Source organism: Eulemur rufifrons, chromosome 9, assembly GCF_041146395.1.
Source record: "Eulemur rufifrons isolate Redbay chromosome 9, OSU_ERuf_1, whole genome shotgun sequence".
Classification (NCBI taxonomy): domain Eukaryota; kingdom Metazoa; phylum Chordata; class Mammalia; order Primates; family Lemuridae; genus Eulemur; species Eulemur rufifrons.
Window position 1 is genome coordinate 39838888 of NC_090991.1, and position 13008 is coordinate 39851895.

Below are 13008 nucleotides of genomic sequence, written 5' to 3' on the forward strand. Positions count from 1 at the left end.
CCTCACTGTGCGTGATCTCATTCCTCCTTTGGGATCCCCCCACCCTGGAATGCCACCAAGAACCTGGGGCCAGGCAGAGTGGATGAGCAGCAGGGGAAGGGCAGTGCTGTAAAAAGCCCAGGCTGCTGCCACCCACTTGGGCTGGCGGGTGGACGAGTGTTTGCTCTGGCAGAGAATGGGGACCTTCATTCAATGCACTACACATAAGAGGCCGGACTGCCATGAGCCAAGTGCTCCCAAACACCACGTCAAGACCAACTGTGTGCGGGGCCTGCTCCAGAGCCCACACCCAGCATGGCAGAGCGACATCAGCCGTGCGGGATAGGTGCCACAGATTCGGATGTGGCTGGAACCATAGGGGTTCTGTAGCGACATCTCGGAGCAGGTGACTTTGAGGTGGACTTTCAGGAATGAGTCAAGGGAATTCCAAGCCGAGGGAACTGCAGTGAGAAGCTGTGATTAGAATGCCATGTGATATGAGTGATACGGGGCCAATCCAGGGAATTGAGGCTTAGTTGGAGAGGGCTGTTGTTGGCAGTCAGCGGTTTTTCAGCAAGGGAATTAACCATTTTAGACAGGTCATTCTGGCAGCAGAGCAGAGCAGGTGTGGCCAGAGGGAGGAACTCCAAGTATGAGGCTGGGTTGATCCAGGTTTGAAGCATGGGGGGTGCTGAACTTGAGAGGGAGCTAGCACTTGGTTGTGTGAGGGGACCGGGGAGAGGAAGAGGTGAAAGATTACCGAGCAGGGGGCTGGGGGGCCAGGAGGAGCCCACACCGCTGGGGGAGACAGACCAGCCCCACCCGCAGCCGCAGCCCACAGCCCACAACCCTCCGAGCAAGCCTCTCAGGAAGCCGTCCTCCCGCCTTCCCCGGCTCGGCAGGCACTGGCTCAGGCGGTTTCATGGCCTCATTCCTCCCCCTAGAGGCTCCTGGAAGCACAGCCTCTTTCTCCTGAGGGTGAGTGGGTTTGTGGCTTGACGATCTCTTTGGTCCAGGTCCCCAGAGTTTCCAGGTCAACTCCTTGGCCCTCCTCAGGCCCTGTGACCCCCCTGAGGAGTTGGCTAAAGGAAAAAAAAAAATCAAGACTCATCGAAGGCAGTTTCTGGAGACTATGGTGTCCTGCTTGGAAAGTGGGGGGTGCAGTGGGGGCTCTCACAACTGTCCACCCCACGTGGCCGCAGCAGCTGGAGCCAAAGTGCACCATCTACGTGGGGGCCTGGCACTGCCCCTCACAAACTGTGACCTTGAGCCAATAGTTTTACCCTGTTAAACCTTAAGTTCCTCATCTGTAAAACAGATAAGACCACCCATCTCAAAGGTGTCTGTGATCTTTTCTTTTTTTAGTCAAGGTCTCTCACTCTATTGCCTGGGCTAAACTGTAGTGGTGTCATCATAGCTCACTGTAACCTCAAACTCCTGGGCTCAAGTGCTCCTCCTGCCTCAGCCTCCATGCCTGGCTAATGTTTTAAAAATGTTTTTGTAGACTCGGGGGTCTTGCTATGTTGCCCAGGCTGATCTCGAACTCCTGGCCTCAGGTGATCCTCCAGCCTTGGCCTCTCAAAGTGCTGGGATTACAAGTGTGAGCCACTGTGCCTGGCCAACTGTGATAATTTCATTTATTGTCCAAACCAAGTTTATTTTTTACCTGGGCGAGCTGGGAATTACGGTCACCTGAGTGAAGATGGATATGAAAGTGATTCAAATACCACACACCTCTGTGCGTGTGTACAGTTACTGCTGTTACTGCAGATGCTGGGAAGAGCTGTTCACCTCCTCAGTAACTCTGTCATTTTTCTTTTCTTTTCTTTTCTTTTTTTTTTTTTTTTTAAGACAGAGTCTCGCTTTGTTGCCTGGGCTAGAGTGAGTGCCGTGGCGTCAGCCTAGCTCACAGCAACTGCAAACTCCTGCGCTTAAGCGATCCTTCTACCTTAGCCTGGGACTACAGGCATGTGCCACCATGCCCGGCTAATTTTTTCTATATATATTTTTAGTTGTTCAGCTAATTTCTTTCTATTTTTAGTAGAGACGGGGTCTCACTCTTGCTCAGGCTAGTCTCGAACTCCTGAGCGCAAACACTTCAGCCTCCCAGAGTAACTCTGTCTTGACCTCACCTTACTTCCTGTGCTAAGTGAGCCCTCTCCCCTCCCCATGGGCCAGCAGGGGCCCCTGCCCTCCAGCCAGAATCAGAGAGGCTGGAAGACCCAAGTCTTCCTCTCTGCCCTGCCCATCTCCATGAGTGACTGTTGTACTCACCTGGAACCTTGCCAGCCTAGATGCTCACTCCAGAGAAGAGGGAGGATGCTGGCCCTGGGGTTCAAGGGTGGCCTCAGCTGAGGGCCTGCTGAGCAATCAAAGAGCACCGGCACCGGCAGGGGCAGGGGCAGGGGCATGGGCTGGCCCAGCACCTTCTGTGCACCAGGATCATGACTGAGCAAACTGTTTACCACAGCAGCCAAGGGCAGGGCCTATTTATAGCCTCAGCTGCTCTTCTCTCTGGCTTACGGAGGAGGGGGTAGGGTGTCTCCTCAGAGCAAGGGTGGTAGGCTGAGAGAAGCCTGCTCTGCCCAGGTGCCACTGCCCCGACCCCCGGGCCCCTCCCCATGGCAGGGGAGACCTTCCCCTTCACCTCCTCCACGCTGCGCTCTCTCCGCCTGCAGCGGGAGTGGCTGGAATGGGAGGATCGGAGGCGGGCTGCTGCCTGGCAGAGCCGAAGCCACAGGTGCCCCTTAAGTGCCCGGGCCCGACTCGCTAGGCCGCGCCGCTCCTGCCGAGACCCAGCTGTCCACAATGCCCTATTCTCCGGCGACCTGCAGCAGGTCCAAGCCCTGTTCCAAGATGAAGAGGCTGCCAACATGATTGTGGAGACCGTAAGCAACCAGCTGGCCTGGTCGGCTGAACAGGGTAAGGAGCACCAAGAGGCAGGAGAGGGAGCACCCAGGCCCCATTCCCTCCCTGCAGACCCACCGCCCAGCCTGGCTCCCTCCTAAACAGAGATGAGGCAGAGTCAGTGGCTTGTATGTCTTTTCAGAATTAAAAGTTATATTCTTTTTGACATACTCTATATCTTAAATTGGCATATATAATTATGTACATATTATGTTAATTATATAGTAACAGAGGTATACAAACATAATTTTTTCTTTTTCTGCACATATAATATATCCATGCATATGAATATTTCTTCTTTCAAAGAATGAAATTATATTCTACATGCAATTTTATAACCTGCTTTTTTCATGTTACATCTTTCATGTCAGTAACCATGTCTATAAAATATTTTAAATAGGTGCATAAATTATACTGTGGGGTATGTGCCACGATTTAAATAACTAGCCCCAAATATTAATAGACTGGGTAGACTGCGTTCCTTTTTTCTTTTTAACTATTTTAAATAGCAGTATGACAAACGTCTTTATGTAGTTGCCAGATGACTTCCTTAGGATATATTCACGGTCTGAAGACAGACAGGAGACCACACTCACCCATGGACCTGGGGCTCAAGTCCCTGGGAGAGCTGATCCTCTCACAGTCACCACAGGCTCCAAATCCCTGCATGACTGTGACCCCACCAGGGCATCCTGGTCTTGCCCTACAGCTTGTCCATCATCCCCAAGATGGCACTCGGCCTTAATTTCAATTCTTATGAAAAGCAAAACAAGTTTTACCCAAGATTTAGAAAAACCAGAGACTTAATATGGAACAATTTATAGTTCCATATTAGGCATCTATGTCCTCAGAATAACTCCCTGACCGTTGATACCATTCCAATCTGGATCAACCCCTCCCCTCACTCTCTCTTTCCCCACCGCTACCTCCTACTCCCCCCCTCAACCTTTCTTCCTACTTCTACCCAACCCTCCCTGCCCCAGAAGTATCCCAGAGCTCAGCTCTGCTCTGTGGCCACTCCCAAACGCAGCCCCAGGCCCACCTGTCCATAACCCACCACCACCACCACACCCAAGGCCATAGGAGAACAAAAACAGCCACTGACTCCCTAAGCAGCTCAGAGACCCCAGGTTTCCTTTTTATGGGATTCACTCTCCTTAGTTGGCCCTTGTGGCTTTATAGAGCAGTTAATTTTTTTTGTCTATGACACATACTATGTTTTGTTACAAATTGACAAACTGTTCTAAAAGGCTGTTCCAACTTATACTCCCAATTCAGGGCTTGCTTCAGTGAGGCCCTTCCCATGGGTACAGCCTGGCACAGTGTTTGTGCTCAGCAGAGCCGGCAGTGGGAAGGCCATCGTCAGCTGTCAGCTGGAACTAGCACCCCACTGCCCGCCCTGCCTGCTGGTCTCACACACCACCCCTGACACTGCCTGTTCTCCTCAGGGTTCTGGGTGCTGACCCCCAAGACCAAGCAGACGGCGCCCCTCACCATCGCTGCGGCCCGAGGCTACACAGACTGTGCCCGACACTTGATCCGGCAGTGGGCTGAGCTGGACGCCCGGGTCGGGGGCCGGGCTGCCTTGCACGAGGCCTGTGCCCAGGCCCAGCCTGACTGTGTGCAGCTGCTGCTGACCTTCGGCGCCAAGGCTAATGTGCTGTCTGAGGAGGGCACGACCCCCTTGCACCTCTGCACAACCCCTGAGTCCTTGCAGTAGGTGCCCAGGGACTGGGATGGCTTGGGGAGGAGTGAGTATGTATGTGTGTCTCCAACTCCCAGGGCCAGGAGGAAGAGCTTGACATCCATAGCAGCTGTGTAGTTCCAAAGCACCTCACATACATGTCTTCACAGCAGCCTGGAGACAGAGAAGAGAAAAATGAGGCTCCGAAAGTTTCAGTGACTTGTCCAAGGTCACATCTGCTAAGCCCAGGAGGCAGAAGTTCTGTTGCTTTTTGAGAAAACCCTGTTCCAACTTTCTCACTGCAGTCGCCAACTCCCTGTGAATCCTCTGTAGCCAAATTCCTAGTTGTTTCCAGGTGGGCATCAAGAAAGAGCTAGCCCCAAGCCAGGCATGGTGGCTCATGCCTATGGTGCCAGCTACTCAGGAGGCTGAGGCAGGAGGATCACTTGAGCTCAGCAGTTTGAGGCCAGCCTGGGCAACATGGCCAGACTCTGTCTCTACAAAAAGAAAGCAAGAAAAATCTAGCTTCATGTTTCCCAGCCTCAGTGTGAGGCCCCCCATACCTCCTTCTCCCTCCTTTTTTAAGGTCAACAGTTTCTTGTACCCCCTGCATGATGGTATTTGCACTTTTACAATCAGGTCAACACACAGGGTTGGCAGGTAAGGATTCAAGGGCTCCTGGAAGACTCTCCACAGCTCACATGCTGGGGACTGCTCCCTGCCAGAGGTATATCAGTGCTGGACCCAGAAGTGATCCAAATTTGCCAGCCCCTTCTTGGGTTCTTATGGGCGCGTGCTGCGCCTTCCAACAGACTTCATCCTTTCAAGTAAGGTTAGAATGGTCACTTACTAGAACCCTACTGTGTGAGCTATTAAGTGTTACTTAAATTGAGCATTTGGAAACAAAAATTAGCCCATGATTAGAATTTACTGAGGAAATAAATTCAGTAGTTTATGGAAGACTGACTGCTACTAAATTCTTGGCCACTGAGCAAAGCATCTGCTGGAGGACTGGGCAGGAATTCTGGCCATTTTGGGACAGGACACCTGATTATCAGTGTTTTATCAGGGTCGACGGATCTGCTCCCGAGTTTCCAGTGGCTGCCATTGTGGCTTTTTAATTATAAATTACTGTTAGTTTAATCTCATCATTATTAATTTAGTTCGTTACGTGTTTGGTTTACCCTGCAGTAGGTAATGATGCATATCTGCCACAACAGTGTTCTGGCCTATAATTTTCCCGGGCACTGTGAAACATGCACTCTCAAATCTGGGGGGGTTTGTTCCTTTGCTTTTGTTTGTTTTCTCTAGCGGAAGGTGGAGTAAGAAGGTCCCCGAGTGCCTGCCTTTGCCTCAATGATCGAGGCTTGGTCTAGAAGAGTGGTCTTCAAGTTTGAGGCCAGGAAGAAAATAGAACTTCTATTTATTTTTCTTTTTGGTGCATACATTTCCTATGCTTTGTAGTGTACATAGGAGTGGGTTTTCAAAATTTTGTGCTATCAAAATGTTAGGAGGCCATTGACAAATGATTCAGAACCAGGCCTTGGGGGCCCATTCCAGTGGGGAGTCAGGGCAGGCTCTGGGAGGGACTGTCTGAGGCAGTGAGTACTAATTCTGGTGCAGCCACTCCCTTGCTGTGTGACCTTGACTGCACGAATCCTTTCTGGGCTGAAGTTTTTCATCTCAAAATCGTGGATGCTCCTGGTGGTTTTCCTGGGCCTTCCAGCTCTGCTGTCTGTCATGGGGCTTCTGTGATTCTTACGGGGGACACGAGGGTGGACATGGAGGAGAGTGAGGGAAGGAAGCAGGGGTGGTGACAGCAGGTGGTGGGATCCCGGACCAGGACTTTGGCCCTCAGGATTTGCCCTGGGGCCTTGTGCCCTGTCCTCAGGTGTGCCAAGTTGCTGCTGGAGGCGGGAGCAAAGGTGAACCTGGCGGCCTACGAGAGCGAGGTGACGCCCCTGCACGTGGCGGCGGCGCGCGGCCTGGAGCGGCACGTGGCTCTCTACCTGGAGCATGGCGCCGACGTGGGCCTGCGCACCAGCCAGGGCGAGACGGCGCTGAACGCGGCGTGCGCGGGGGCCGAGGGTCCAGGCAGAGGCAGGCAGCACGAGGCCGCGGCGCGTCTGCTCCTGGAGGCCGGGGCTGATGCCCGGGCGGCCGGGCGCAAGCGCCACACGCCGCTGCACAACGCCTGTGCCAACGGCTGCGGAGGCCTGGCCGAGCTGCTGCTGCGCCACGGGGCCTGCGCTGGAGTCCCCAACGGGGCGGGCCACACACCCATGGACTGCGCGCTGCAGTCCGTGCAGGACGCCCCCAACTGGGAGCCCGAGGTCCTCTTCGCGGCGCTGCTGGACTACGGGGCCCAGCCTGCGCGCCCTGAGGTGCGCAGGGAGGGCCTGAGACCGAGGCGCCCATGGCGCGGGGTGGTGGTGGGGGACTGCGGCTGGAATTGCCCTACCTCTGGGGGAGAGAGGGGTCCAAGAGACTGAAAGCTTACTCAGTGGCCACAGATCTGTTCCTATCTTGGGCTGGGGGAGAGGGTTATAGGGGAGGGTGTCCAAGGGAGGAAAGAGCCCCAAGGAAACTGGGGCCAAGAGGTTGGAGCACACTTGAGGGGTGGGGTAAACTGAGGCATAGAAAGGAAGAGGAGACAGGCCTTAGCTCCCCCAAATTAGGTTATGAGGCTGGGGGCCGTGGCTCCCAGCACTTTGGGAGGACCAAGGGTAGGATTGCTTGAGGTCAGGAGTTTGAGACCAGCCTGAGCAACATAGCAACATGTCTTTACAAAAATAAAAACAAATTAAGGTGTGAGTGGGGATTTGAGTCAGGCTGGACTTGGGTCTGCCCTTGGTTGGAGGAGGCGTAGCGCCCGAGACCCTCTTTTGATTCTTAGATGCTGAAACACTGTGCCAACTTTCCTCGGGCCCTGGAAGTCCTGCTTAATGCCTATCCTTGTGTCCCATCCTGTGATGGCTGGGTGGAGACGGTGCTTCCAGAGCTATGGCAGGTATGTCCACCTCAGGGGAGACGGGGAAGAAGGATGAGCCACAGGCCTGTTCCTCCAGGACCAGCTTCATGGAGGCAGGCCCTGGATGGAAGAGAATGGGCCGAGTGGAACCCCTGGGTTCCAAGGTACCCCCTTCCCCTGGCAGCACAGGCTGACTTCTAATTTCATACACCCCTTATCAGGCACCTCTGGGGTGGGAATGGGTGCAGACATGGCTGAGACCCTGCCCTGAAGTGTAGCCCCAGCTCCCATGACCACTGCAGGGCCTCTCTGACTCTCAATCTGAGTCCTTCAAGATGCCCTAGACACCCAGCTGGGTGCATGTTGTAAAATCCCAGGGCCCCCAACACTGGGCTGCCCCCAGATAGTAGGGCATAGTCAAGGGTATTGGGCCACCTGACTGTCTTTTCCTCCTGACCTAGGAGCACAACGCCTTCTACAGCTCGGCCCTGCGCATGGTGAACCAGCCCAGGCGGCTGCAGCACCTGGCCCGTGTGGCTGTGCGTGCTCAGCTGGGGAGTCGCTGCCGGCAGGCTGCTGCCCGGCTCCCGCTGCCCCCGCTCCTCAGGGACTACCTGCTGCTGCGTGTGGAGGGACAGATTCAGTGAGCCCCATGCCACGCTGCTCCCACAGCTCGCCCTGCCCCCTCCATTGGACCCTGCCCCCGATCCTAGAGAACTAGTCCCTGGCCCTCTTCTCCGCACTCTGCATGCCCTCCTGGTCCAGCTCATGCCTACACTGGCTTCTTGAGCCACTTGCTGACCTCCCGCCGGACCTGAGCTTCAGACCCTTTCTCTGATGGGAAGGTCTGCAGGCTCAGCCTGTTCCTGGACTCAGCCTTTGCCCACCTCCTCCTGTGCTTAAATGGATGGCGCCTCTATCCACCCAGGCCCCAAGCCAGGAACAGGTGATCCTTGTCACCTCCCTCCCCTGCCACCCATATCCCTGTTCAGCCTCCTAAACAGTGACAGACTCTGCCTGCACTGCCTTGCCTGACCTGCCCTTGTCACTTATGTGAAGGTCTTGAAACCCATGCCCTGAATGGATGCTGGAATGATCCTTGAGAGTCACCACTCTGATCATTCCCCTCATTGGATTCTCTCTACCTTCAGGCTAAAATCAAAACTCAATAAAACAAAGCCTCTAGATCCTGGCCTCTGCCAAGCTCTCTGGCCTCCTCACCTCCCTTCTACCTTCTGAGGTTCCAATAATCCAGCCTGGTAAACTAGTAGCCAGGTGCTGGATATGACCTGCTCTTCTTTGCTTTCAGGTGTCTGCATGCCTCTTCCCCACTGCTTGGCATACTCTTCCACGTTCTTTGACCTGGTCTTGGCTGATTGACCCTCTAGACTCAGTGCAAATAGTCTCTACAGTGCCTTCCTGGGTGCTGTACTTATTTAATTAACTGTGTTCTTTGAACGAGCTTTTCAGTAAAGATTGTTGAGGGAGGAAGATGCATGAAGCCTTGGGCTTCCCCAGGTGTGCTTCCCCGACCCCAAAGTGATTCATGGTGTCTTAAACAATGGTCACTACCTGTGGTCTCTGAGGGCCTGTGACAGGAGGAGCAGCCACCAAGTGTTCCCACCCCCTCACTTCTTCCTCTGGCCTCCTAGTCAAAGGTACCACAATACAGGTACAGCTCTAGGAAGAAGCTTTCCAAGGCAAGCTGGTTTTTATGAACGCAAACAAATGATTTGTGCATAGAATGAAAATGTGGATGTTGTTAGGTTTAAATATGCCTGAGGTCCCCATAACTCCATGTTTATTTCTCCCCCTTTTTGTTCTTCTGTGGCTTCCAAGTTTTCTGCACTCAGCAACTGTTAGAAGAACAGCTCAAGGGCCAGGCACAGTGGTACACGCCTGTGGTCCCAGCTACTCAGGAGGCTGAGGCAGGAGGATCGCTTGGGCCCAGGAGTTTGGGGCTGTAGTGAGCTATGATTGTGTCTGTAAATAGCCATTGCACTCCAGCCTTGGCAACATAATGAGACCCTGTCCTTAAAAAAATTTTTATTTATTTTTTTCTTTTCCTTTATTCTTTTTTTTTCTTACCCACTCACCCACTGTCTCTCAAAAAGTTTTGTTTAAATTAAAAAGCTGTTGGCTAGCCATAGTGGCTCACACCTGTAATCCCAGCACTTTGGGAGGCTCAGGTGGGAGGTTTGCTTGAGCCCAGAAGTATGAGGTTGCAGTGAGCTATGATGATGCCACCACACTCTAGCCTGGGCAACAGAGCAAGACTCTGTTTCAAAAAACAAACCAAAAAAAAAAAAAAAACAAATAAAAACCACTCCCCCATCTATTCCCTGTTCCCCTCTAGCCTCTACTCTATGTTTTATGGAAAAGGAACACTATAGGTGCCACTCATACAGCTGGTGGGAATATAAATAGGTCCAACCTCTCCAGAGGACAATGGGGCACCATGTATCAAAACCATTAACAATGTAAACACCCTTTGACCCAGCAATTCCAGTTTTAGGAAGTTATCACAGGGAAAGAATCATGGATGTGTACAAAGATCTGTCATCAAAGATGTACAAAGATGTTTATCAAAACATTGTTTAAAAACAAAATGCTAAAAACAATCTAAATGTCCATCCAAATGAGATTAATTTAAAAAATGATGGCACAACACAGAAGGTAATGCTGTTAGGAAGCTGTTTAAAAGTATGTTATAGGCCGGGCACGGTGCTCACGCCTGTAATCCTAGCACTTTGGGAGTCCGATGCGGCAGGATTGCTTGAGCCCAGGAGATCAAGACCAGCCTGGGCAACATAGCAAGACCCCATCTCTAAAAGAAATAAAAAAATCAGTCAGGCATGGTGGCTCGTGCCTTTAGTCTTAGCTACTTGGGAGGCTGAGGCAAGAGGATCACTTGAGCCCAGGAGTTGGAGGCTGCAGTGAGTTATGATCCCACCACTGCACTCCAGCCTGGGCAACAGAGCAAGACCCTGTCTCTAAAATTTAAAAATTTAGAGGCGGGAGGATAGCTTGAGCTCAGGAGTTCAAGACCAGCCTGAGCAAGAGCGAGACCCCATCTCTACTAAAATAGAAAAAAAAAATTTAAAAATAAACTTTGCGCAATGGCAGTATCGTAGCCAATGAGGTTTATCTGAGGCGCGATTATTGCTAATTGAAAACTTTTCCCAATACCCCACCATGATGACTTGAAATATAGTCGGCATTGGCAATTTTTGACAGTCTCTACGGAGACTGAAAAAAATAAATAAATAAAAATAAAAATGGGATAAGCTTCATAGTATATAGTTAAGTGAAAATAGTAGAGGACCAAATACTATGGACAATAAGATCTTATTAATACATATATATAATATATATATATATAGAGAGAGAGAGAGATGACTTTAGCTCCACCACTAACTGTATAATTTGAACAATTATTTATTCTCTCTGAGCCTCAGTTTCCAAACCTACAGTAGGAGCTACTTTATAGAGCTCCATAAGATAATGTATGTGAAGTCCTTAGCATAAATACATGGCATCTAGTAAGCTCTCTCAATAAACATAGTGGCTATTATTATATAAAAATATTAGCAGTGGTTCAATTGAGTGGATTGTTTATTCCCTCAAATATATACCGAGAGTCCTTGAACCTGCTGTTCTCTCTGTTTGGAACTTGGTAAATCTCTACTTATTCTTCACAATTCTGCCTAACTGGACTATGATGTCCTGCCCCCTTCCGTGTTCTTCAAAATAAAAACACCAAACCTTAAAACCCAAAAGGTACATGTACACAGAAATTAAAACAGTACCTTTCCTCTCACAAATGTACTGTTGATCAAAAGAAGCCAGAAAAAAGAACTGAGAGACTCCAATAGATACCTGTATATCAGTGTTCATAGCAGTATTATTCACAATTGCCAAAAGGTGGAAATACCCTAATGTCCATTAGATAAATGGATAAAGAAAATACGGTATATACATACAATTGAATATTATTCAGCCTTAAAAAGCACTGATTCTGATACATGCTACAACATGGATGAACCTTGAAAACATGCTAAGTGAAATAAGCCAGATATGAAAGGACAAATACTATATGATTCCACTTATATGAAGTACCTAGAACAGGCAAATTCATAGAGACAGAAAGAATAGGGGGAAGAACGGGGAGTTATTGCTTAATGGGTACAGGAAATGTATAGTGGTGACAGGTACACAACATTGTGAATGTCACTGAGTTATACACTTAGAAATCGTTAAAATGGTAAATTTTATGTTATCTATATTTTACCACAATAAAAAGACCGTTAAAAAAAGAAGCTAGACTGAAAGGGACACACTGTTTGATTCCATTTATACAAAGTATGAAAACAGGAAAAACTAATCTATAGTGACACATGAGAATAGTGGCTACTCTTTGGAGGTTAGTGGGTAGAAGACGAAGTGGGGGTTCTGGGGAAATTTTCTATTTCTTTTCTTTTCTTGTTTTTTTTTTTTTTTTTTTTTTTTTTGAGACAGAGTCTCGCTGTGTTGCCCTGGCTAGAGGACTGTGGCGTCAGCCTAGCTCACAGCAACCTCAAACTCCTGGGCTCAAGCGATCCTCCTGCCTCAGCCTCCCGAGTTGCCGGACTACAGGCATGTGCCACCAAGCCCGGCTAATTTTTTCTATATATTTTTAGTTGTCCATATAATTTCTTTCTATTTTTTAGTAGAGACAGGGTCTCGCTCTTGCTCAGGCTGGTCTCGAACTCCTGACCTTGAGCGATCTTCCCGCTTCGGCCTCACAGAGTGCTAGGATTACAGGCGTGAGCCACCGTGCCCGGCCTATTTCTTGATCTAGGTGTTGGTTCCACCTGAGCGTTCCGTTGGTACAAACCACTTCACTTAGGTTTGCCCCGTCTGCATTACGTATACTTTAACCAATAGTTGACCAAAAAACAAAACCAAACCCCAGCACGTTTTTAGAAATTTTTTAAATTGCAAAATGGATAAGTTCTTGTAAGCTGAACTTTTTTCCCTGCTTTTTTTGGTTCCTGCTTTTCTTGTGCCCTAAGCCTGCGCTGAATGTGTGTCTTCTCTGAAATGCTTTCCCGTCGTATTTATCAAGGTCCCACACTACCAGGGGCTGCACTCTTCAAACCCTGTAGGGAGACTAACTTGTCTTCTCACCTGTCTTTCCGACTAGCCCAGAGCTGAGTTCTGGGAGGTCAGAAAGACCAGTCCTCACTAATCCCGCTCATCTGACGCTCGGTGCGCGTTACAAAGGAGTAATGAATCCAATGTGCCAGGGAGGAAGAAAGCAAGGCCAGAAGAACAAGACTGGAAAGAGGGAAACCTCACTGGGGCTCTGCCCCGCAGCGCCTCTGCCCCCCAGCGCCAACCAGGGCATCCCTCTACAGACACGAAGCCACGCCCCTTAGCAAGTACGTCCCCTATTTCCCTCTTGGCCCCGCCTCTCAACCCAGGC

At 50.5% G+C, this 13008-nt stretch overlaps 1 protein-coding gene and 1 non-coding gene across 2 annotated transcripts; both read left to right on the top strand.

Moving 5' to 3' along the window:
- The first annotated feature begins 2600 nt into the window (after positions 1 to 2600).
- On the top strand, positions 2601 to 8188 carry ASB16 (ankyrin repeat and SOCS box containing 16). The gene is made up of 5 exons (XM_069481503.1): positions 2601 to 2901; positions 4335 to 4602; positions 6462 to 6954; positions 7467 to 7580; positions 8003 to 8188. Exons 1-5 carry the CDS (start codon positions 2601 to 2603, stop codon positions 8186 to 8188), a joined length of 1362 nt encoding a protein of 453 aa, XP_069337604.1.
- Positions 8189 to 10649: 2461 nt separating this feature from the next.
- On the top strand, positions 10650 to 10790 carry LOC138392655 (U4 spliceosomal RNA). The gene has a single exon (XR_011234945.1). It is a non-coding gene; the product is annotated as a U4 spliceosomal RNA (small nuclear RNA).
- Positions 10791 to 13008: the final 2218 nt, after the last annotated feature.